Source organism: Oncorhynchus mykiss, chromosome 5 (assembly GCF_013265735.2).
Source record: "Oncorhynchus mykiss isolate Arlee chromosome 5, USDA_OmykA_1.1, whole genome shotgun sequence".
In the NCBI taxonomy this organism is placed as follows: Eukaryota; Metazoa; Chordata; class Actinopteri; order Salmoniformes; family Salmonidae; genus Oncorhynchus; species Oncorhynchus mykiss.
This window is the reverse complement of record NC_048569.1, coordinates 92,409,458-92,436,129: the sequence shown is the minus strand read 5'-3', so window position 1 is coordinate 92,436,129 and position 26,672 is coordinate 92,409,458. Positions and strand designations below refer to the sequence as shown.

Genomic DNA, 26,672 nt, shown 5'->3' with positions numbered 1-26,672 from the left:
GTTCACATTGGACTTCGATCAGACTGGAGGTTAATGACCACCACCACATCCCAGTCAGCAATCTAATAACACTTGAATATGTGGTGAATATCAGAAAAGGGCCATGACAGGCAGGCTTACACATGTCTGCCTTTAACTGTCGGCTGCAGTTATAGTTTACTAGCCACCTTCAGCACTCAAACTGCAATGCATTTCAAATACTTCTTCAGGTTGCTTTATCATTCTTTCCTTGTCTCCTACTAAGTAACACGTTTATTTATCATGAATGCCTAGGCCATACTGCGGCCTCTCTCTGTTGCGGTCTGTATCTTGAACCCTGACATTTTATCGTTCTCACTGAAATCACAGAAGATTTCTGATTCATAGTTTCCTAAAGCTCCGCCCCTCTACCTGTCAGGAGTGCAGGAAGGACGACAGTCACCTGTTCAGGTGGAAGTGCAGGTGATGCATCTTTGGAACGTTGGAGACTATGGTACAGTGTGATCTTATATAACCTCGGGTAGCCACATAAGAGAGTGACATAGGGAAAATGGCTTCCAGTTTCTCCCAGAGGAGATGCTCTCCTGTCCTGTGTGCTGTGACATCTTCAAGAACCCTGTCCTCTTGTCATGTAGCCATATCTTCTGTAATGCCTGTCTGCACGACTATTGGAAGGAAAAATAAACTTGGGAATGTCCCGTTTGCAGGAGAAGATCATCAAGACACGGGCCTTCGTGTCAGCTGGGTTTAAAGAACATGTGTGAGGTCTTCTTACAGGAGAGAAGGAATCAGAGAGTGTCTGAGCTGCTCTGCTGTCTGCAAGGAGAGAATCTCAAGCTCTACTGTCTGGAGGATAAAAAGCATGTTTGTTTCGTGTGTCAGACTTCCAGAAAACACACAAACCACAAGTTCTGTCCCATAGATGAATCTGCACTCAAGACCACACTGAAACCCTTACGGGAGAAGCTGAAGATCTTTAATGCAATTAAAGTAAAGTGTGATAAAAGAGCAGAGCACATTAAGAGCCAGGCCCAGACCACAGAAAACAGCAGAGCACATTAAGAGCCAGGCCCAGACCACAGAAAACAGCAGAGCACATTAAGAGCCAGGCCCAGACCACAGAAAACAGCAGAGCACATTATGAGCCAGGCCCAGATCACAGAAAAGCAGATTAAGGAGGAGTTTGAGATGATTCACCAGTTTCTGCGAGATGAAGAGGCAGCCAGAATAACTTTTCTAAGGGAGGAAGAGGAGCACGACAGTCAGATGAAGAAAAATATTGAGGTGACGAATAAAGAGATATCATCTCTTTCACACACAATTCAGTGCCGCAGAGGAGGACCTGAACACATCAAATGTCTACAGAACTACAAGGCCACCGTTGGAAGAGCCAAGTGCACACTGCCGGATCCAGAGAGAGTCTCAGGAGCGCTGGTACACGTGGCCAAACACCTGGACAACCTGAAGTTGGGAGTCTGGAAAAAGATGCAGGTTCAGTAACACTGCATCCCCCACATCTCACCCTGTCTGATGATCTGACCAGTGTGAGAGCCTGTTCGACACAACAGCTTCCTGACAACCCAGAGAGATTTGATAACTGTCATTTTGTTCCGGGATCAGGAGGCTTTAACTGACGAACACGTCGCTGGGACGTTGAGGTCGGAGACTGGATTGTAGGATTTATCTCAGTCTGTCTCCAGGATGAAAGGTGCTTTCTATGGTAGATTGTGGGCAATACAGTGTTGTGTTGGTAAATACAAAAACACACCTGTCAATCATTCTCCTCTAAAGTGAGACGGAAAGCCAAGAGGATCAGAGTGCAGCTGGACTGGAACAGAGAAAGGCTGTCATTCTCTGACCCTGATAACAACATACATATATACACTGATACACACACTTTCACTGGACGGAGTATCTCCATTCATTTACAATATTGATACTTCAGCTAATCTGAAGAGTTTAACAATCTAGTGGATCAGCACAGTAACAACTGATACCACCTCTGTCTAACAGTGGAACAGCTGATACCACCTCTGTCTAACAGTGGAACAGCTGATACCACCTCTGTCTAACAGTGGAACAGCTGATACCACCTCTGTCTAACAGTGGAACAGCTGATACCACCTCTGTCTAACAGTGGAACAGCTGATACCACCTCTGCCTAACAGTGGAACAGCTGATACCACCTCTGCCTAACAGTGGAACAGCTGATACCACCTCTGTCTAACAGTGGAACAGCTGATACCACCTCTGCCTAACAGTGGAACAGGTACCACCTCTGTCTAACAGTGGAACAGCTGATACCACCTCTGTCTAACAGTGGAACAGCTGATACCACCTCTAACAGTGGAACAGCTGATACCACCTCTGCCTAACAGTGGAACAGCTGATACCACCTCTGTCTAACAGTGGAACAACTGATACCACCTCTGTCTAACAGTGGAACAGCTGATAACACCTCTGTCTAACAGTGGAACAGCTGATACCACCTCTGTCTAACAGTGGAACAGCTGATACCACCTATGCCTAACAGTGGAACAGCTGATACCACCTCTGTCTAACAGTGGAACAGCTGATACCACCTCTGTCTAACAGTGGAACAGCTGATACCACCTCTGTCTAACAGTGGAACAGCTGATACCACCTCTGTCTAACAGTGGAACAGCTGATACCACCTCTGTCTAACAGTGGAACAGCTGATACCACCTCTGCCTAACAGTGGAACAGCTGATACCACCTCTGCCTAACAGTGGAACAGGTACCACCTCTGTCTAACAGTGGAACAGCTGATACCACCTCTGCCTAACAGTGGAACAGCTGATACCACCTCTGTCTAACAGTGGAACAGCTGATACCACCTCTGTCTTACAGTGGAACAGCTGATACCACCTCTGTCTAACAGTGGAACAGCTGATACCACCTCTGCCTAACAGTGGAACAGCTGATACCACCTCTGTCTAACAGTGGAACAGGTACCACCTCTGTCTAACAGTGGAATAGCTGATACCACCTCTGCCTAACAGTGGAACAGCTGATACCACCTCTGCCTAACAGTGGAACAGCTGATACCACCTCTGCCTAACAGTGGAACAGGTACCACCTCTGTCTAACAGTGGAATAGCTGATACCACCTCTGCCTAACAGTGGAACAGCTGATACCACCTCTGCCTAACAGTGGAACAGCTGATACCACCTCTGTCTAACAGTGGAACAACTGATACCACCTCTGTCTAACAGTGGAACAACTGATACCACCTCTGTCTAACAGTGGAACAGCTGATACCACCTCTGCCTAACAGTGGAACAGCTGATACCACCTCTGTCTAACAGTGGAACAGCTGATACCACCTCTGTCTAACAGTGGAACAGCTGATACCACCTCTAACAGTGGAACAGCTGATACCACCTCTGTCTAACAGTGGAACAACTGATACCACCTCTGTCTAACAGTGGAACAGCTGATACCACCTCTGCCTAACAGTGGAACAGCTGATACCACCTCTAACAGTGGAACAACGGGGATGAATATATTAAAAATGGATGACAGGCCGCAGTCGTTTCTTACAATCTGACAGTCTTAACTTCTAACCATGTCTAACATAGTGAGAAGTAAACCTTAGCTCACATGGCTCAACACTAACCCAAATGAGCTTATGGCGAAGTTCTTCCCACTGTAAATCTGTAGCTTTTAGCACTCTCGGTGAAACCGTTAAAAACAAGACAAATAAAACAAACCGATACATCTGAACCTGTTTTTATTTAACCTTTATTTAACTAGGCAGGCCCGTTAAGAACAAATTCTTCTTTACAATGACGGCCTACACCGGTCAAACCCAGACGAGGCTGGGCCAATTGTGTGCCGCCCTATGGGACTGCCAATCACAGCCAGATGTGATATAGCCTGGATTCTAATGATTAGCATATGACGGCCTACACCGGCCAAACCCGGACAACGCTGGGCCAATTGTGTGCTGCCCTATGGGACTGCCAATCACAGCCAGATGTGATATAGCCTGGATTCTAATGATTAGCATATGACGGCCTACACCGGCCAAACCCGGACAACGCTGGGCCAATTGTGTGCTGCCCTATGGGACTGCCAATCACAGCCAGATGTGATATAGCCTGGATTCTAATGATTAGCATATGACGGCCTACACCGGCCAAACCCGGACAACGCTGGGCCAATTGTGTGCTGCCCTATGGGACTGCCAATCACAGCCAGATGTGATATAGCCTGGATTCTAATGATTAGCATATGACGGCCTACACCGGCCAAACCCGGACAACGCTGGGCCAATTGTGTGCTGCCCTATGGGACTGCCAATCACAGCCGGATGTGATATAGCCTGGATTCTAACCAGGTACTATAGTGACGCCTCTTGCACTTAGACCACTGCACCACTCGGGAGCCCACATATTCACTGATAATATAGCTGGGGTGCTAAAATACACCGAACAAAAATATAAACTCAACATGTAAAGTGTCGGTTTCATGAGCTGGAATAAAAGACCCCAGAAATGTTTCATGTGCTGAAATAAAAGATCCCAGAAATGTTCTCAAATTGTGCACAAATGTGTTTGCATCCCTGTTAGTGAGCCTCCTTTACCAAGATAATCCATCCACATGACAAGTGTGGCACATCAAGAAGCTGATTAAACAGCATGATCATTACACAGGTACACCTTGTGCTGGGGTCAATAAAATACCACTCTAAAATGTGCATTTTTTTCACACAGCACAGTGCCACAGATGTCTCTAATTTCGAGGAAGCGTGCAATTGGCATACTGGTTGCAGGAATGTCCACCAAGGCTGTTGCCAGAGAATTGAATCTTATCTACCATCTTATCTACCATAAGACGCCTCCAAGAATTTGTTAGTACGTCCAACTGGCCTCACAACCGCAGACCACGTGTAACCACACCAGCCCAGGACCTCCACAACCACTGACCACATGTAACCACACCAGCCCAGGACCTTCACAACCACAGTCCACGTGTAACCACACCAGCCCAGGACCTCCACAACCCTCTACCACATGTAACCACGCCAGCCCAGGACCTCCACAACCACAGACCACATGTAACCACACCAGTCCAGGACCTCCACATCAGCCCAGGACCTCCACAACCACAGACCACGTGTAACCACACCAGCCCAGAACCTCCACAACCACAGACCACATGTAACCACACCAGCCCAGGACCTCCACACCAGCCCAGGACCTCCACAACCACGTGTAACCACACCAGCCCAGGACCTCCACACCAGCCCAGGACCTAAACAACCACAGACCACGTGTAACCACACCAGCCCAGGACCTCCACAACCACAGACCACGTGTAACCACACCAGCCCCGGACCGCCACAACCACAGACCACGTGTAACCACACCAGCCCAGGACCTCCACAACCACAGACCACATGTAACCACACCAGCCCAGGACCTCCACAACCACAGACCACGTGTAACCACACCAGCCCAGGACCTCCACACCAGCCCAGGACCTCCACAACCACAGACCACGTGTAACCACACCAGCCCAGGACCTCCACACAAGCCCAGGACCTCCACACCAGCCCAGGACCTCCACAACCACAGACCACGTGTAACCACACCAGCTTAAAGCCCTTTTGTTGGGAAAAACTCATTCTGATTGGCTGGGCCTGTCTGGCTTCCAAGTGGGTGTGCCTATGCCCTCCGAGGCCCATCGATGGCTGTGCCCCTGCCCAGTCATGCAAAATCCATGTATTAGGGCCTAATTTATTTATTTCAATTGCCTGATTTCCTCATATGAACTGTAACTCAGTAAAATAGTTGAAATAAAGGCATGTCGCGTTTCATATTTTTGTTCAGTGGAGTTTTGCTTCAAGAAAAAAAGCTCTAATTTTAATTAAGCAAATACATTTCAATTCACAAAACTACTTGGTGCGAGTACATATACTGGATAATAATATACTGTAAAGCCTTAATACAGTAAATATACTAATAATATACTGTAATGAAAAGATTTAATACTGTAAATATACTAATAATATACTGTAATGAAAAGATTTAATACAGTAAATATACTGGATAATAATATACTGTAAAGCCTTAATACAGTAAATATACTAATAATATACTGTAATGAAAAGATTTAATACAGTAAATATACTGGATAATAATATACTGTAAAGCCTTAATACAGTAAATATACTAATATTATACTGTAAAGCCTTAATACAGTAAATATACTAATAATATACTGTAATGTAAAGCCTTAATACTGTAAATATACTAATAATATACTGTAATGTAAAGATTTAATACAGTAAATATACTGGATAATAATAAACTGTAAAGCCTTAATACAGTAATTATACTAATAATATACTGTAATGTAAAGCCTTAATACTGTAAATATACTAATAATATACTGTAATGTAAAGATTTAATACAGTAAATATACTGGATAATAATATACTGTAATGTAAAGATTTAATACAGTAAATATACTAATAATATACTGTAATGTAAAGCCTTAATACAGTAAAGATACTGGATAATAATATACTGTAAATCCTTAATACAGTAAATATACTAATAATATACTGTAAAGCCGTAATACAGTAAATATACTGGATAATAATATAGTGTAAAGCCTTAATACAGTAAATATACTGGATAATAATATAGTGTAAAGCCTTAATACAGTAAATATACTAATAATATACTGTAATGTAAAGCCTTAATACAGTAAATATACTAATATTATACTGTAAAGCCTTAATACAGTAAATATACTGGATAATAATATAGTGTAAAGCCTTAATACAGTAAATATACTAATAATATACTGTAATGTAAAGCCTTAATACAGTAAATATACTGGATAATAATATACTGCAATGTAAAGCCTTAATACAGTAAATATACTAATATTATACTGTAAAGCCTTAATACAGTAAATATACTAATATTATACTGTAAAGCCTTAATACAGTAAATATACTGGATAATAATATAGTGTAAAGCCTTAATACAGTAAATATACTAATATTATACTGTAAAGCCTTAATACAGTAAATATACTAATAATATACTGTAATGTAAAGCCTTAATACAGTAAATATACTGGATAATAATATAGTGTAAAGCCTTAATACAGTAAATATACTGGATAATAATATACTGTAAAGCCTTAATACAGTAAATATACTGTAATGTAAAGCCTTAATACAGTAAATATACTAATATTATACTGTAAAGCCTTAATACAGTAAATATACTGGATAATAATATACTGCAATGTAAAGCCTTAATACAGTAAATATACTAATAATATACTGTAATGTAAAGCCTTAATACAGTAAATATACTAATATTATACTGTAAAGCCTTAATACAGTAAATATACTGGATAATAATATACTGCAATGTAAAGCCTTAATACAGTAAATATACTGGATAATAATATAGTGTAAAGCCTTAATACAGTAAATATACTGGATAATAATATACTGTAAATCCTTAATACAGTAAATATACTAATAATATACTGTAATATAAAGCCTTAATACAGTAAATATACTAATAATATACTGCAATGTAAAGCCTTAATACAGTAAATATACTGGATAATAATATAGTGTAAAGCCTTAATACAGTAAATATACTGGATAATAATATACTGTAAATCCTTAATACAGTAAATATACTAATAATATACTGTAATATAAAGCCTTAATACAGTAAATATACTGGATAATAATATAGTGTAAAGCCTTAATACAGTAAATATACTAATATTATACTGTAAAGCCTTAATACAGTAAATATACTAATAATATACTGTAAAGCCTTAATACAGTAAATATACTAATAATATACTGTAATGTAAAGCCTTAATACAGTAAATATACTAATATTATACTGTAAAGCCTTAATACAGTAAATATACTGGATAATAATATACTGCAATGTAAAGCCTTAATACAGTAAATATACTAATATTATACTGTAAAGCCTTAATACAGTAAATATACTGGATAATAATATACTGCAATGTAAAGCCTTAATACAGTAAATATACTAATATTATACTGTAAAGCCTTAATACAGTAAATATACTGGATAATAATATACTGCAATGTAAAGCCTTAATACAGTAAATATACTGGATAATAATATAGTGTAAAGCCTTAATACAGTAAATATACTAATATTATACTGTAAAGCCTTAATACAGTAAATATACTGGATAATAATATAGTGTAAAGCCTTAATACAGTAAATATACTGGATAATAATATACTGCAATGTAAAGCCTTAATACAGTAAATATACTAATATTATACTGTAAAGCCTTAATACAGTAAATATACTAATATTATACTGTAAAGCCTTAATACAGTAAATATACTGGATAATAATATACTGTAAATCCTTAATACAGTAAATATACTAATAATATACTGTAATGTAAAGCCTTAATACAGTAAATATACTAATATTATACTGTAAAGCCTGTTGTACTCAGACAGGACAAACCGACTCCAATAAACTGAACCTACATTTGGGCTAAAATAACCAAAGCACCACTCCATCCAATCAATGCAGACACATACACTGAGCACGTAAAGCGTAACAGATGAAGTGACGTGGCTCAATGACATCTGCCTCACGTCTAATCAATCACCATTTGAAACATGACATCATCGTTGGCACAACCACCGAAGCACAGGAGCATAATCCATCTCCATTCAAGCCCCTCTTCCTGCTGCTGCTCCTACTGGTTAATTACCATCAACACGCATCTCTCAGAGACGCACAGCGTAACGGGCGGACAGAGACAGACGGGGACACTGAAAAGAGTTCATTTGTCTCTCGTTCTGCTCTAAAAGTCACTCAGAGGGCTATTCGCTTACTAACTTACTGCAGCTCAGCTCACGTAGCATTGCAGCACAGCACTGCTCGGTCTGTCTGTCCAGCGGCATCACACCCACGGTAAGGAGTAGGCTGAGATCTCTGTGCTGTGGGAGCAGTGTGTTACTGTGTGGAAGGAGTGGGATGTGTGTGTAAAGTCAGAGTGTAGTGCTACTCCTGGGATTTAATGTAGGTGTGTGCTGTTAGAACAACAGAGAGTTCCTGTTGTCGGAGGTGAGAGCAGGAAAGGGAGCTGAAACGATGCATCGTCATGACGACAAAACAAATCTGCTTTACATTTAGAAAGGGCATTGTCATTCCTGTACGACTACAACACCAAGAAACAGGCTTTCTAAAAACTGCCCCACATAAACACTAAAACAATCAACAACCCTGATCAATGTCTCCAAATCAAATCCGTACAAAACAAATCAACAACCCTGATCAATGTCTCCAAATCAACAACCCTGATCAATGTCTCCAAATCAACTCTATACTAAACAAATCAACAACCCTGATCAATGTCTCCAAATCAACTCCATACTAAACAAATCAACAACCCTGATCAATGTCTCCAAATCAACTCCATACTAAACAAATCAACAACCCTGATCAATGTCTCCAAATCAACTCCATACTAAACAAATCAACAACCCTGATCAATGTCTCCAAATCAACTACATACTAAACAAATCAACAACCCTGATCAATGTCTCCAAATCAACTACATACTAAACAAATCAACAACCCTGATCAATGTCTCCAAATCAACTCCATACTAAACAAATCAACAACCCTGATCAATGTCTCCAAATCAACTCCATACTAAACAAATCAACAACCCTGATCAATGTCTCCAAATCAACTCCATACTAAACAAATCAACAACCCTGATCAATGTCTCCAAATCAACTACATACTAAACAAATCAACAACCCTGATCAATGTCTCCAAATCAACCCCATTCAAAACAATCAACAACCCTGATCAATGTCTCCAAATCAACTCTATACAAAACAAAATCAACAACCCTGATCAATGTCTCCAAATCAACTCCATACAAAACAAAATCAACAACCCTGATCAATGTCTCCAAATCAACAACCCTGATCAATGTCTCCAAATCAACTCTATACTAAACAAATCAACAACCCTGATCAATGTCTCCAAATCAACAACCCTGATCAATGTCTCCAAATCAACTCTATACTAAACAAATCAACAACCCTGATCAATGTCTCCAAATCAACAACCCTGATCAATGTCTCCAAATCAACTCCACACTAAACAAATCAACAACCCTAGCTTCATATATAAACAGTAAACAAATCTTACAAACAACCTAAAAACCAACTTCACAGTTGTTAGTTCTCATTCACAGTGGTTGAAAACACAGACAGAAGTCTGGTCTGGAAATGTTCACTGCATAGAGTGAGAGGGCAGTGAAGAGTTCATCAGCTTACAGTGTCAGTCAATGACAGACCCTATGACACCTACCCACAATTAATGACAGTAGATACATCCCCCCTACCTACCAGTAAGGTCTGCTGCAGTCCCTTGGTTCTCCTCATGGTCTTGATTAGGCGCCAGCCTATCTTTTTGGCGTACCACACTGAGGCCAACATGTCCCCCTCTGGTACGGCTCGCGCTAACACACACACACACACACACACACACACACACACACACACACACACACACACACACACACACCTCCTGATCGTGGGTCTGTCTGTGAGGACCTGAAAGGGGTCTGTCGAGGAGCAGAGCTCAGGAGATGCTAACTTGTCCCCCTGCGTCGCACAACACAGCCAGCATGTCACCGCCAAGCAGAACGCTGAGCCACAAGCCGGAGTGTGTGTGTGTGTGTGTGTGTATGGCGAGTACGAGATAAGGAACCGCTGCTCTGTCTGCTTCCAGCGGCACACACACACACACACACACACAGGACGCTAAGGGACAGTGATGAGAGACGAGTGGTTGGCATGGGAGGGAGACAGCAGGTTTAGAGGACTCTAAATTTCCGTCTGCTGAATCATTCACTTAGAGAGAGAGAGAGAGAGAAGGGGAGAGAGAGAAGGGGAGGGGAGAGAGGGGAAGGGGAGGGGAGAGAGAGAAGGGGAGAGAGAGAAGGGGAGAGAGAGGAGGGGGGGGAAGGCGGAGGTGGATCATTTCTCACTGTTGTCTCACTCTTCCCCCTCCCCATCCCTCCTCCCAGCCCCATATTCTGTCCCCCCCCCCCCCCCCCCCTCCTCTCTCAGGCAGGAGAGCCCCTCTCCTAAGCCAAACTAGAGAGCCCCTCCACTAAGTCATACTAGAGAGCCCCTCCGCTAAGTCATACTAGAGAGCCCCTCCGCTAAGTCATACTAGAGAGCCCCTCCGCTAAGTCATACTAGAGAGCCCCTCCGCTAAGTCATACTAGAGAGGCCCTCCAGTCCCTTGGTTCATACTAGAGAGGCCCTCCACTAAGTCATACTAGAGAGCCCCTCCGCTAAGTCATAGTAGAGTGCCCCTCCACTAAGTCATACTAGAGAGCCCCTCCAGTCCCTTGGTTCATACTAGAGAGGCCCTCCACTAAGTCATACTAGAGAGCCCCTCCACTCCCTTGGTTCATACTAGAGAGGTCCTCCACTAAGTCATACTAGAGAGCCCCTCCACTAAGTCATACTAGAGAGCCCCTCCACTAAGTCATACTAGAGAGCCCCTCCTCTAAGTCATACTAGAGAGGCCCTCCACTAAGTCATACTAGAGAGCCCCTCCACTAAGTCATACTAGAGAGGCCCTCCACTAAGTCATACTAGAGAGGCCCTCCACTAAGTCATACTAGAGAGGCCCTCCACTAAGTCATACTAGAGAGCCCCTCCACTAAGTCATACTAGAGCCCCTCCACTAAGTCATACTAGAGCCCCTCCACTAAATCATACTAGCCAACAACTTTAGATAACACGCAGAGCTCCACCACAGCAGGTTGAGTCTCCGACCAGCCAATCACTCCTTCACTTCCGTCCCTCCATGTCTCTCTCAGAGGGCAGAAGTTGGCACTTCTCATAGTCTACCCTAATATAGTACATTAGCTTAATGACACAGAGAGGTACTGGCCTGCGATCACTAAGGCTTCATTCACACAGGCAACCCAATTCAGATATATGTTTTTCTCACAAATTGCTCTTTTGACCAATCAGATCAGCTCTCAAAAAGATCTGATGTGATTGGTCAAAAGACCAATTAGTGAAAAAACATATCTGAATTAGGCTGCCTGTGTGAACTTTCTCTAGGTGTGTCCACACTGCACCTCAGCCCTGGGATAAGAGATTTCATCCCGGGGCTAACATAGTATTCACACTTACACATTCTAGTGGGCTAGCACCAACCTTAACCCAGGGCTAGCTGGTCCTGCTCCGGAGCAGGGGTAACGTCGACTTTACGGGGTTAGCCCCAGAAACACGGTGAAACAGGGTCAAGAACAACGCCTAGAATGCTCACTGTCCAATCACAAAAGCTGCACTATCACTTAATTCACATATGCTTGTGATGCCTGTATTGTGTTCTGTAGGTTATATTGATAAGTAACATTTCCCTGTAATGTGTTCTGTATGTTATATTGATAAGTAACATTTCCCTGTAATGTGTTCTGTATGTTATATTGATAAGTAACATTTCCTCCATACAGCTGAGGGCAAAAAGCCTACATTCTTTCATCTGTGCAAAAGCATTGGTTGCTAATGCCGAACAAAATGGTTTGCTTTGCAGGCTGGCTAATGTCTTCTCACTCTACAGCTGAAAGGGCAGCAAACCCTCCATTTTCATCTGTTTTCTATTGACATTTAGTTGGATAAATCCATGACAATAATATTGTTGTATGATTTCACCAGGGTCAGAAGAGTTGATGTCTCGTTCGTGCACAACATTCTCTGTACAGGGGTGAGATAGCATTTTAAAAATTAAACATTGTTGCTGAGGTCGGACAAACCATCAGTGTTGGAAATCAAATGCTCGGCTAGAATTTAGAGCAAATCAGGTGGTAATAAATGTCTTATTGTTTATATTGTTGGTCTCGTGTCAGAGATAGAATGTTGGTCTCGTGTCAGAGATAGAATGTTGGTCTCTTGTCAGAGATAGAATGTTGGTCTCGTGTCAGAGATAGAATGTTGGTCTCGTGTCAGAGATAGAATGTTGGTCTCGTGTCAGAGATAGAATGTTGGTCTCTTGTCAGAGATAGAATGTTGGTCTCTTGTCAGAGATAGAATGTTGGTCTCGTGTCAGAGATAGAATGTTGGTCTCGTGTCAGAGATAGAATGTTGGTCTCTTGTCAGAGATAGAATGTTGGTCTCGTGTCAGAGATAGAATGTTGGTCTCGTGTCAGAGATAGAATGTTGGTCTCGTGTCAGAGATAGAATGTTGGTCTCTTGTCAGAGATAGAATGTTGGTCTCGTGTCAGAGATAGAATGTTGGTCTCTTGTCAGAGATAGAATGTTGGTCTCTTGTCAGAGATAGAATGTTGGTCTCGTGTCAGAGAAAGAATGTTGGTCTCGTGTCAGAGAAAGAATGTTGGTCTCGTGTCAGAGAAAGAATGTTGGTCTCGTGTCAGAGATAGAATGTTGGTCTCGTGTCAGAGATAGAATGTTGGTAGTGTGTACGAGATAGAATGTTGGAAGTGTGTACGAGATAGAATGGTGGTCCATGTTGTGTTTGTCCATTAGCCCAGGGCTTTGGAATACAACTGTGAATACTTAGCCCAGGGTTAACAAATGCTTGTGTGAACACAGGATAAGCTAGTCCAGGGCCAGTGGGGCTAAGAACAACGCAGTGTAAAAAGGTATTCTCTGCCCATCAGTACCACCTATCTGTACTCTGTATGGCACCAGGCCCATCAGTACCATCTATATTAGAGGTTGACCCGATTATGATTTTTCAACACTGATACCGATTAATCGGACAATTTTTTTAAATGTTATTTGTAATAATGACAATTACAACAATACTGAATGAACACTTATTTTAACTTAATATAATACATCAATAAAATCTATTTAGCCTCAAATAAATAATGAAACATGTTCAATTTGGATTAAATAATGCAAAAACAAAGTGTTGGAGAAGAAAGTAAAAGTGCAATATGTGCCATATAAGAAAGCTAACGTTTAAGTTCCTTGCTCAGAACATGAGAACATATGAAAGCTGGTGGTTCCTTTTAACATGAGTCTTCAATATTCCCAGGTAAGAAGTTTTAGGTTGTAGTTATTATAGGAATTATAGAACTATTTCCCTCTATACCATTTGTATTTCATATACCTTTGACTATTGGATGTTCTTATAGGCACTTTAGTATTGCCAGTGTAACAGAATAGCTTCCGTCCCTCTAGTTAGCGCGCGCTAACTAGCTAGCCATTTCACTTCGGTTACACAAGCCTCATCTCGGGAGTTGATAGGCTTGAAGTCATAAACAGCGCAACGAAGAGCTGCTGGCAAAACGCACAAAAGTGCTGTTTGAATGAATGCTTACGAGCCTGCTGCTGCCTACCACCGCTCAGTCAGATACTTGTATGCTTGTATGCTCAGTCAGATTATATGCAACGCAGGACACACTAGAAAATATCTATTAATATCATCAACCATGTGTAGTTAACTAGTGATTATGATTGATTGTTTTTATTAAGATAAGTTTAATGCTAGATAGCAACTTATCTTGGCTTACTGCATTCGCGTAACAGGCAGTCTCCTTGTGGAGTGCAACGAGAGAGAGGCAGGTCATTATTGGTTTGGACTAGTTAACTGTAAGGTTGCAAGATTGAATCCCCGAGCTGACAAGGTGAAAATCTGTCGTTCTGCCCCTGAACAAGGCAGTTAACCCACCATTCCTAGGCCGTCATTGAAAATAAGAATGTGTTCTTAACTGACTTGCCTAGTTAAATAAAGGTATATAAAAAATATGGGAAAAAAACAACATTTATTTATTTTTTAAATATTTTTTTACATACCGGCAAATTGGCGCCCAAAAATACCGATTTCCGATTGTTATGAAAACTTGAATTCGGCCTCAATTAATCGGCCATTCCGATTAATCGGTCAACCTCTATTCTATATGTACTGTGCATGGAACCAGGCCCATCAGTACTCTGTATGGCACCAGGCCCATCAGTACTCTGTATGGAACCAGGCCCATCAGTACTCTGTATGGAACCAGGCCCATCAGTACCATCTATCTGTACTCTGTATGGCACCAGGCCCATCAGTACCATCTATCTGTACTCTGTATGGCACCAGGCCCATCAGTACAGTCTATCTGTACTCTGTATGGCACCAGGCCACCAGGTCCATCAGTACCGTCTATCTGTACTCTGTATGGCACCAGGTCCATCAGTACCGCCTATCTGTACTCTGTATGGCACCAGGCCACCAGGCCCATCAGTACAGTCTATCTGTACTCTGTATGGCACCAGGCCACCAGGCCCATCAGTACAGTCTATCTGTACTCTGTATGGCACCAGGCCACCAGGCCCGTCAGTACAGTCTATCTGTACTCTGTATGGCACCAGGTCCATCAGTACCGCCTATCTGTACTCTGTATGGCACCAGGCCCATCAGTACCGCCTATCTGTACTCTGTATGGCACCAGGCCCATCAGTACCGCCTACCTGTACTCTGTATGGCACCAGGTCCATCAGTACCGCCTATCTGTATTCTGTATGGCACCAGGCCAATCTCCTTGCCCAGACCGAAATTAAATGGAGCAGTTGAAGATAGCTCATGCACTTATTGGCCTGAAGGAGCAGTCCACATATCACAGCATGGACTCAACTCTGCTCCTATAAACACTAGGTTCACTGGAGAGGAGATGGCTACTGAGGGGAAGGAGACGTACAAAACAAAATGAAATCTGACAGGATGGTTGAAACCATAACCATTAGCCAAACATTTTTTAACGGTCTATTTCCCAGAAGGCCATTTTTCATGACATAAAGCTCACTTCCTCAATGAAAATGAGCTGAATACTAAACAAATGTATATGCCAACAGTTGATCAAATCAAGATGTTATTGGTCACATACACATGGTTAGCAGATGTTATTGGTCACACACACATGGTTAGCAGATGTTATTTGCGACAGCAGAGCCAGCTACAAGATCACAAAGACACACAAATGAGCCCTTTTGCAATCCAAAGTCATGACATCCATGTAAACAGAAAAGACAAAACAACGTTGCTCTAGCCATCTCAAAGCTGGCACGCTCTCTATGGGTAATGGTGCCACCTAGGGCTGGCAACGTGTTACTGCAACACTGGCAGGAATACTGACAATGTAAGAGCTATAGAAGTGTTATCAACAAATGAAATAACTAAAAAGCAACAACAACAAAAAAGCTTGGGCAGCGATGTGGTCAGAGTGGGCAGCGATGTGGTCAGAGTGGGCAGCGATGTGGTCAGAGTGGGCAGCGAGGTGGTCAGAGTGGGCAGCGAGGTGGTCAGAGTGGGCAGCGAGGTGGTCAGAGTGGGCAGCGAGGTGGTCAGAGTGGGCAGCGAGGTGGTCAGAGTGGGCAGCGAGGTGGTCAGAGTGGGCAGCGATGTGGTCAGAGTGGGCAGCGATGTGGTCAGAGTGCACAGCGATGTGGTCAGAGTGGGAAGCGATGTGGTCAGAATGGAAAGCGATGAGGTCAGAATGGAAAGCGATGAGGTCAGAATGGAAAGCGATGAGGTCAGAATGGAAAGCGATGAGGTCAGAATGGAAAGCGATGTGGTCATTCCGAGGCGACATAACGGAGCGTGGCACAGCAGGTGGTTGGGTCAGTTGGTGTTACCTGTAGAAGGGCGTGGTGGGTAGCATACAGCGTAGAGAAGTCAGGAACAGGAACGTCCTCATAGCCTACAGGCGAGCCAGCGTCGAAGATACACTCCAACGACTCTACCTACAGTACAGAGGACAGGGACTCAGCATGTTACTACAAGGTGTACACACACACACACACACACACACACACACACACACAGCATCTGGAAAGTATTCAGACCCCTTGACTTTCTACACATTTTGTTATATTACAGCCTTATTCTAAAATGGATTCAATTGTCCCCCCCCCTCAATCTACCCACAATAGCCCATAATGACGAAGCAAAAACATGTTAAGTTTTCAGACCCTTTATTCAGTACTTTGTTGAAGCACCTTTGGCAGCGATTACAGCCTCGACTCTTCTTGGATGTGACGCTACAAGCTTGGCACACCTGTCTTTTTGGACTTCTTACAGATTGGATGGGGAGCGTCGCTGCTCAGCTATTTTCAGGTCTCTCCAGCGATGTCCGGGCTCTGGCTGGGCCACTCAAGGACATTCAGAGATTTGTTCCGAATCCACTCCTGCGCTGTCTTGGCTGTGTGCTTAGGGTTGTTGTCCTGTTGGAAGGTGAACCTTCGCCTGTGTCTGAGGTCCTGAGCACTCTGGAGCAGGTTTTCATCAAGGATCTCTCTGTACTTTGCTCCGTTCATCTTTCTCGCGATCCTGACTAGTCTCCCAGTCTCTGCCGCTGAAAAACATCCCCACAGTATGATGCTGCCACCACCATGTTTCACTGTAGGTACCAGGTTTCCTCCAAGCGTAATGCTTGGCATTCAGGCCAGGGTGTTCAATGTTTGTTTCATCAGACCAGAGAATCTTGTTTCTCATAATCAGAGTCTTTAGGTGCCTTTTAGCAAACTCCAAGTGGGCTGTCATGTGGCTTTGACTGAAGAGTGGCTTCACCGATTACTCACTTTGGCCTGGCGGCCAGCTCTAGGAAGAGTCTTGGTGGTTCCAAACTTCTTCAATTTAAGAATGGAGGCCACTGTGTTCTTGGGGAGCTTCAATGCTGCAGATTTGTTTGGGTACCCTTCCCCAGATGGACTGTCAACTGTGGGACCTTATATAGACAGGTGTGTGCCTTTCCAAATCATGTCCAATCAACTGAATTTACAACTCCAGTCAAGTTGTAGAAACATCAAGGATGATAAATGGAAACAGGATGCACATGAGCTCAATTTTGAGTCTCATAACAAAGGGTCTGAATACGTATGTAAAGAAAGTAACCTGTTTTTGCTTTGTCATTATGGGGTATTGTGATGTCATTGTGGGGTATTGGGATGTCATTGTGGGGTATTGCGATGTCATTGTGGGGTATTGTGATGTCATAATGGGGTATTGCGATGTCAGTGTGGGGTATTGTGATGTCATAATGGGGTATCGTGATGTCATAATGGGGTATTGTGATGTCATAATGGGGTACTGTGATGTCATAATGGGGTATTGTGATGTCATAATGGGGTATTGTGATGTCATAATGGGGTATTGCGATGTCATTGTGGGGTATTGTGATGTCATTGTGGGGTATTGTGATGTCATTGTGGGGTATTGTGATGTCATTGTGGGGTATTGTGATGTCATTATGGGGTATTGTGATGTCATTATGGGGTATTGTGATGTCATTGTGGGGTATTGTGATGACATTATGGGGTATTGTGATGTCATTATGGGGTATTGTGTGTAGGTTGATGAGGGGGAAAAAACTATTTAATCCATTTTAGAATAAGACTGAAATGTAACAAAATATGGAAAAGGGGAAGGGGCCTGAATACTTCCCGAATGCACTGTGTACATACCAATGTACATACACAACTGAGAGACACTGAAATGTGTTCACACGCAGTGATGAGGTAGGATCAGTATAATGAGATGATATCAAAATCGGCCAGGATGCTGTCTGCTCAGATGGATACTGTAGCCCCCTCAAACTCTGGACCTCGAAGCCAGTTCCAAATCAAATCTAATTGTATTGGTCACATACACATATCCACTGCATGTTATTGTTCCCCTCTAATCAGGGACTGATTTAGACCTGGGACACCTGGTGGGTGATTCCCCTCTAATCAGGGACTGATTTAGACCTGGGACACCTGGTGGGTGCAATTATTTATCAGGGAGGACAGAAAATCAGCAGCACTCTGGAACCTCGTACGGTCAGAGTTGAAAACCCCTGCTGTAGCCTATACTACGAACGCAACACTAAGAGAAGCCAAAGTTCCCCTCCTGAAGAGAACGCCAAGCTCACAGAGACCATTTAAACTCCACATACAAATCTCCATGCAAAAATCCACACACTTGGATTTCTTCAAGATGAACAGAGATGATGCGACGGCTGAATGGAAGATGACCGTGACAGCATGAAAAGCCCCCCCCCCCCCCCGTATGAAAGAGAGTGCAAGTCATGGCGATGCAGAGCTTTGAAAACAGAAACGTGCGTTTGTGCAGCCAGCAAGACGAATGCGTGAGCTGTACATACATCCCAATGAAAATGCACTACGAGTATCTAATTTACAATTTACAACAACCACTTCCTAATAAAACGTTAGAGATACACGTTATAAAACAACTTAACAAAACACGCCCAGTAAATATGACACTACACAGTGAGGGTGAACTTTTATGTGTGACTGTGGAGAGGTATGGCGGTGTGTGGCGTGTGTCATAAAAGTATGCTGCTGTGTGTACTGCGTGTTGTTCTGGCCAGTACATAAGGTCATGAGGGACAGTGCAGTTGGGTGCAGGCTGGCCCAGCCCCCACAGCCCTGAGGGACCGGAGTCCTGGAGAGAAACAAGATGGCTGCTCCATCTGTCAGGGCCTACAGAGCCAAGCAGCCCAATGGGATGCTACTGTGAGGCTACGCAAACACCCCGCACGGGGCACCACCAAAATAACCACACAGAGACACACAGAACTAACAAACAAAACACTAGTCACAACAAATCTTTAAAAAGAGTCAAAGGCATCACTGAAAATTTTACTTGGGTTTAGTAAATTAGCTTTATGACTTAGCTCTAGTAAAGAAGTTACAATATGTCAATGTTCATTGTCTGTGTCAATAGTTAAATATTGTCATATTGTCTTTACATATCCAACCCTGTCTGAGCTAATACAGGTCCCAAGGTCCTAGAGGTGGTCAATATATGATTGGGCCCAAAAAATGTAGTTGCAGAGAAATGGTGTCCTCCCAGCTGCAGTGACAAGAATAATTCACTAGGTGGCGGAATAGAGCCGTTATGAACAATGACCATGACATCCTACAAGTTCCATTTAAACTGGTGTACACAACAAGATTTTGGCCTCGATGAAGCTTTCCCAGACAAGCTTTAGAGATCAGAGACAAAATCCCTATGTTGTTGCCTTCCTCGGGGCACACGGCCGCCACGGAAGCTCATTAAATGTGAGTGGGTCAGAGACGCAATCTGAAGGCTACTGATCCCGTCTTTGAGCAGAGTCCCAGACGTCCCGATATTTTCTAACATGTTTGATTTTATGGGCACAAAATCTGCAATCCTCTTGTAGTGTGAGATGGGCAACGACAAGTTCTGAGAACCGTGATTAACAATAGCCAATGAGAGCTCGCCAGAGAATAAGGCAGTGGGTTAATGCTCACTACTATTATGCGTTTGTAGTTGCCTTTAAAAAGGTGCAATATCCTGGAATCACTCAGTCTAATTTCAGTTTATGTGACAAAACGAGCACTCAGAATGTTGAGAATCATTGTACCATCTAAACCGCTGTGAAATATATTTTATATAACATTGTATTTTCAGCTGTTTGAAGCTGGTGTAAGAAACCGAAAGTAAAAGACTCAACAACAAAAAACCTAAACGTAAGAACGGGAAGCATAGAAATACTGCTTATCTTAACCGGGGTAAGGTCATCATCGAAGTAAGCCGATTCAAACACCTGATTTTCTGAGTAATCTTTAGAATGATTACGACATGTAAACCGTTTAAAATGGGTTTTCCAGGGGAGTATCTGATCGGAACATGTGCCATCGCAATCCTTAGCTCTTCAGAAAGTTCAGAAAAACGAAAAGTATGAATCTTAGAAATAGTTTACACAATAAATAACAATTTGTTCTTAATTGACTTGCCTTGTTAAATAAAGGTTAAATAAAAAAATACAAACTTTATATGTCCGAACTCAGAATAATGGTTGTTGTGGTAGAATATTAATTTTGATTAGCAATTTTCTGCATTTATAAAAGTCCCATCAGATAACTTGATTTCAGATGTGTCCATGTAAACAGGATTATTAGCTAAACTGTTATTCTCGCAAAGCATGTCAACGTTTAAATCCAACTATTATATTAATCAGATTATTCACACTAATCCTATTATGTACTGTAACCAGACAGCAGGTATGGAGAATCCTCACGAGCCCCCCGTGCCACATCGTTTAGTGACCTCACCACAACGTTGGCAAGACAACAGACTACAGGACAGAAATGGTTCAATGTGAGAGGCTCAGCATTGTTAGGACTTTGATGGTCTTGTTGTAGTGTTCACCCAGCATGACTGTAGCCTGTCTGGCTTGAAACATCTGAACTGTTCTTAATGTCACATGATTAGTGAGAATCTAGAAACAGCACGGTAGCACCATATCTAGAAACAACACAGTAGCACCATATCTAGAAACAACACGGTAGCACCATATCTAGAAACAACACGGTAGCACCATATCTAGAAACAACACGGTAGCACCATATCTAGAAACAACACGGTAGCACCATATCTAGAGACAACACGGTAGCACCATATCTAGAGACAACACGGTAGCACCATATCTAGAAACAACACGGTAGCACCATATCTAGAAACAACACGGTAGCACCATATCTAGAGACAACACGGTAGCACCATATCTAGAGACAACACGGTAGCACCATATCTAGAGACAACACGGTAGCACCATATCTAGAAACAACACGGTAGCACCATATCTAGAAACAACACGGTAGCACCATATCTAGAAACAACACGGTAGCACCATATCTAGAAACAACACGGTAGCACCATATCTAGAGACAACACGGTAGCACCATATCTAGAGACAACACGGTAGCACCATATCTAGAAACAACACGGTAGCACCATATCTAGAGACAACACGGTAGCACCATATCTAGAAACAACACGGTAGCACCATATCTAGAGACAACACGGTAGCACCATATCTAGAGACAACACGGTAGCACCATATCTAGAAACAACACGGTAGCACCATATCTAGAAACAACACGGTAGCACCATATCTAGAGACAACACGGTAGCACCATATCTAGAGACAACACGGTAGCACCATATCTAGAAACAACACGGTAGCACCATATCTAGAAACAACACGGTAGCACCATATCTAGAGACAACACGGTAGCACCATATCTAGAAACAACACGGTAGCACCATATCTAGAAACAACACGGTAGCACCATATCTAGAAACAACACGGTAGCACCATATCTAGAGACAACACGGTAGCACCATATCTAGAGACAACACGGTAGCACCATATCTAGAGACAACACGGTAGCATCATATCTAGAAACACGGTAGCATCATATCTAGAAACACGGTAGCACCATATCTAGAAACAACACGGTAGCACCATATCTAGAGACAACACGGTAGCACCATATCTAGAGACAACATGGTAGCACCACACAGAGACAACACGGTAGCACCATACACAGAGACAACACGGTAGCACCATATCTAGAAACAATACAGTAGCACCATATCTAGAGACAACACGGTAGCACCATACACAGAGACAACACGGTAGCACCATACACAGAGACAACACGGTAGCACCATACACAGAGACAACACGGTAGCACCATATCTAGAAACACGGCAGCACCATCTCTAGAAACAACACGGTAGCACCATATCTAGAAACACGGTAGCACCATATCTAGAAACAACACGGTAGCACCATATCTAGAAACAGCACAGCAGCACCATATCTAGAAACACGGCAGCACCATATCTACAAACGCGGTAGCACCATATCTAGAAACAACACGGTAGCACCATATCTAGAAACGCGGTAGCACCATATCTAGAAACGCGATAGCACCATATCTAGAAACAACACGGTAGTACCATACACAGAGACAACACGGTAGCACCATATCTAGAGACAACACGGTAGTACCATACACAGAGACAACACAGTAGCACCATATCTAGAGACAACACGATAGCACCATATCTAGAGACAACACGGTAGCACCATACACAGAGACAACACGGTAGCACCATACACAGAGACAACACGGTAGCACCATACAGTCTATGGTAAAGACACACGCTAGCCAACTGCTTGTGCGTATCTCTGGTTCTTACCACGGCTGTCTAGTACCTGAAAACTATGCCAACATTGAGATGTGCAGGCCTTTTGAAACAGCCCTGGAGGAGTTTCTCCTTCTTCTAATGCTTTGTGTGTTGATGCAAGCACTAAAGGGGCTTCTATTATGGTATCGTGTACAAGCGTGTTAAAAGGTAGGTGTATAAATAGGAAAGTATAAAGCAGATAAAGATATTTTAAAAAATAAGTGGAGGGAGGGAGGGAGGGAAATATATCAACCGTTCACTTTCATGTGCATGCAACCATATACCGTTTGTCTGTGTTAACATCATGTACCATATGTTTGTCTGTGTTAACACCATGCACCGTATGTTTGTCTGTCAACATCATGTACCATATGTTTGTCTGTGTTTACATCATGTACCGTATGCTTGTCTGTGTTAACACCATATACCGTATGCTTGTCTGTGTTAACACCATGTACCATATGTTTGTCTGTCAACACCATGTACCGTATGCTTGTCTGTGTTAACACCATGTACCGTATGTTTGTCTGTGTTAACATTGTGTACCGTATGTTTGTCTGTGTTAACACCATGTACCGTATGCTTGTCTGTGTTAACACCATGTACCGTATGCTTGTCTGTGTTAACACCATGTACCATATGCTTGTCTGTGTTAACACCATGTACCATATGTTTGTCTGTCAACACCATGTACCGTATGTTTGTCTGTGTTAACACCATGTACCGTATGTTTGTCTGTCAACACCATGTACCATATGTTTGTCTGTGTTAACACCATGTACCGTATGTTTGTCTGTGTTAACACCATGTACTGTATGTTTGTCTGTGTTAACACCATGTACTGTATGTTTGTCTGTGTTAACACCATGTACCGTATGCTTGTCTGTGTTAACACCATGTACCGTATGTTTGTCTGTGTTAACATTGTGTACCGTATGTTTGTCTGTCAACATCATGTACCGTATGTTTGTCTGTGTTAACACCATGTACCATATGTTTGTCTGTGTTAACACCATGTACCGTATGTTTGTCTGTGTTAACACCATGTACCGTATGCTTGTCTGTGTTAACACCATGTACCATATGTTTGTCTGTCAACACCATGTACCGTATGTTTGTCTGTGTTAACACCATGTACCATATGTTTGTCTGTGTTAACACCATGTACTGTATGTTTGTCTGTGTTAACACCATGTACATATATGCGGTGTCCTACCTTCATAGGGGAGATGTGTGCGTGGGAGACATATCCATGGACGTTCTCTATCTGAGACAGGTTTTTCTCCGCTACCTGGACCAGCTCTGGCCGTCCCTCCCCCCTGCCCTCTCTCTCTCCCCTGCCGTGGTGGTACCCGTCCAGGGTTCCTCCTCCATGGTGGCTGCGGAGGGTCCCGTGATGGCTCCCTGGCAGCTCCCGCTCTCTGCCTCTCTCCTCCAGGCTGGGGTAGGGGTGCTGGGGACAGGCCTGAGACTGACCCTGGTCCTGCTGGGGGGTAGAACCATCCTCATCCTGAATCCTGTACTTCTGTAGAGGGAAGGGGGGGGGGGGGGGGGGGGTTCTGTTAGTTTTGAGGTCACGGTGGAAGAGGACTAAGCACTTCTAAATGGGCTTAGTGTCACTCAGAGAGAACTGTCTGAAGACCAAACAGACTGTGTGCCATCACACTGTGTGTGTTTGCGTGTGCGACTGCGTTTATGCTCTAGTGCGTGCATGTGTGTGCCTGCGTGTGTGTGTCTAGCTGTAGATCAGGCCAGGTGTTTGCCCGGCGTGGAACTAATAGCTTTAGGAGTGTGTCCCATCGTTCCATGATGATATAGCCACAATAGATAACAATAACATAATGTTGTTGATCACATCTCTCTTCCACTGTGACTCCTACCTCTGACAACACAGACCCACACAATCAACCAGCAGAGCACTGCTACAGGGCAGGACGTTGTTAATCTGGGCCACTAGCAGAGCACTGCTACAGGGCAGGACGGTCAGGACGTTGTTAATCTGGGCCACTAGCAGAGCACTGCTACAGGGCAGGACGTCAGGACGTTGTTAATCTGGGCCACTAGCAGAGCACTGCTACAGGGCAGGACGGTCAGGACGTTGTTAATCTGGGCCACTAGCAGAGCACTGCTACAGGGCTGGACATCAGGACGTTGTTAATCTGAGCCACTAGCAGAGCACTGCTACAGGGCAGGACATCAGGACGTTGTTAATCTGGGCCACTAGCAGAGCACTGCTACAGGGCAGGACGTCAGGACGTTGTTAATCTGGGCCACTAGCAGAGCACTGCTACAGGGCAGGACGTCAGGACGTTGTTAATCTGGGCCACTAGCAGAGCACTGCTACAGGGCAGGACGTCAGGACGTTGTTAATCTGGGCCACTAGCAGAGCACTGCTACAGGGCTGGACGTCAGGACGTTGTTAATCTGGGCCACTAGCAGAGCACTGCTACAGGGCAGGACGTCAGGACGTTGTTAATCTGGGCCACTAGCAGAGCACTGCTACAGGGCTGGACGTCAGGACGTTGTTAATCTGGGCCACTAGCAGAGCACTGCTACAGGGCAGGACGTCAGGACGTTGTTAATCTGGGCCACTAGCAGAGCACTGCTACAGGGCTGGACGTCAGGACGTTGTTAATCTGGGCCACTAGCAGAGCACTGCTACAGGGCTGGACATCAGGACGTTGTTAATCTGAGCCACTAGCAGAGCACTGCTACAGGGCAGGACATCAGGACGTTGTTAATCTGGGCCACTAGCAGAGCACTGCTACAGGGCTGGACGTCAGGACGTTGTTAATCTGAGCCACTAGCAGAGCACTGCTACAGGGCAGGACGTCAGGACGTTGTTAATCTGGGCCACTAGCAGAGCACTGCTACAGGGCAGGACGTCAGGACGTTGTTAATCTGGGCCACTAGCAGAGCACTGCTACAGGGCAGGACATCAGGACGTTGTTAATCTGGGCCACTAGCAGAGCACTGCTACAGGGCAGGACGTCAGGACGTTGTTAATCTGGGCCACTAGCAGAGCACTGCTACAGGGCTGGACGTCAGGACGTTGTTAATCTGAGCCACTAGCAGAGCACTGCTACAGGGCTGGACATCAGGACGTTGTTAATCTGGGCCACTAGCAGAGCACTGCTACAGGGCTGGACGTCAGGACGTCAGGACGTCGTTAATCTGAGCCACTAGCAGAGCACTGGCTTGCTGTGGGAGTGGACTAGACTGGTTTGAAGAGCCCTGGCTTGCTGTGGGAGTGGACTAGACTGGTTTGAAGAGCCCTGGCTTGCTGTGGGAGTGGACTAGACTGGTTTGAAGAGCCCTGGCTTGCTGTGGGAGTGGACTAGACTGGTTTGAAGAGCCCTGGCTTGCTTTGGGAGTGGACTGGTTTGAAAAGCCCTGGCTTGCTGTGGGAGTGGACTGGACTGGTTTGAAGAGCCCTGGCTTGCTGTGGGAGTGGACTAGACTGGTTTGAAGAGCCCTGGCTTGCTGTGGGAGTGGACTAGACTGGTTTGAAGAGCCCTGGCTTGCTTTGGGAGTGGACTGGTTTGAAGAGCCCTGGCTTGCTGTGGGAGTGGACTGGACTGGTTTGAAGAACCCTGGCTTGCTTTGGGACTGGA

At 43.8% G+C, this 26,672-nt stretch overlaps 1 protein-coding gene across 14 annotated transcripts in view; it reads right to left on the bottom strand.

The window, feature by feature from the left end:
* LOC110524815 (discs large homolog 1-like protein) overlaps positions 1–26,672 on the bottom strand; it is a 297,429-nt gene that overhangs the window by 162,104 nt on the left and 108,653 nt on the right. For 8 of the 14 annotated variants that reach the window (XM_036978808.1, XM_036978806.1, XM_036978807.1 and 5 more), the window contains 2 exons: positions 24,275–24,583; positions 16,686–16,793 (listed from right to left, as the gene is read on the bottom strand). In XM_036978808.1, coding sequence (XP_036834703.1) covers positions 16,686–16,793; positions 24,275–24,583 — 417 coding nt within the window. The remainder of the gene's footprint in view (positions 1–16,685; positions 16,794–24,274; positions 24,584–26,672) is intronic. The other 6 variants (XM_036978811.1, XM_036978810.1, XM_036978823.1 and 3 more) reach the window with 1 other exon arrangement.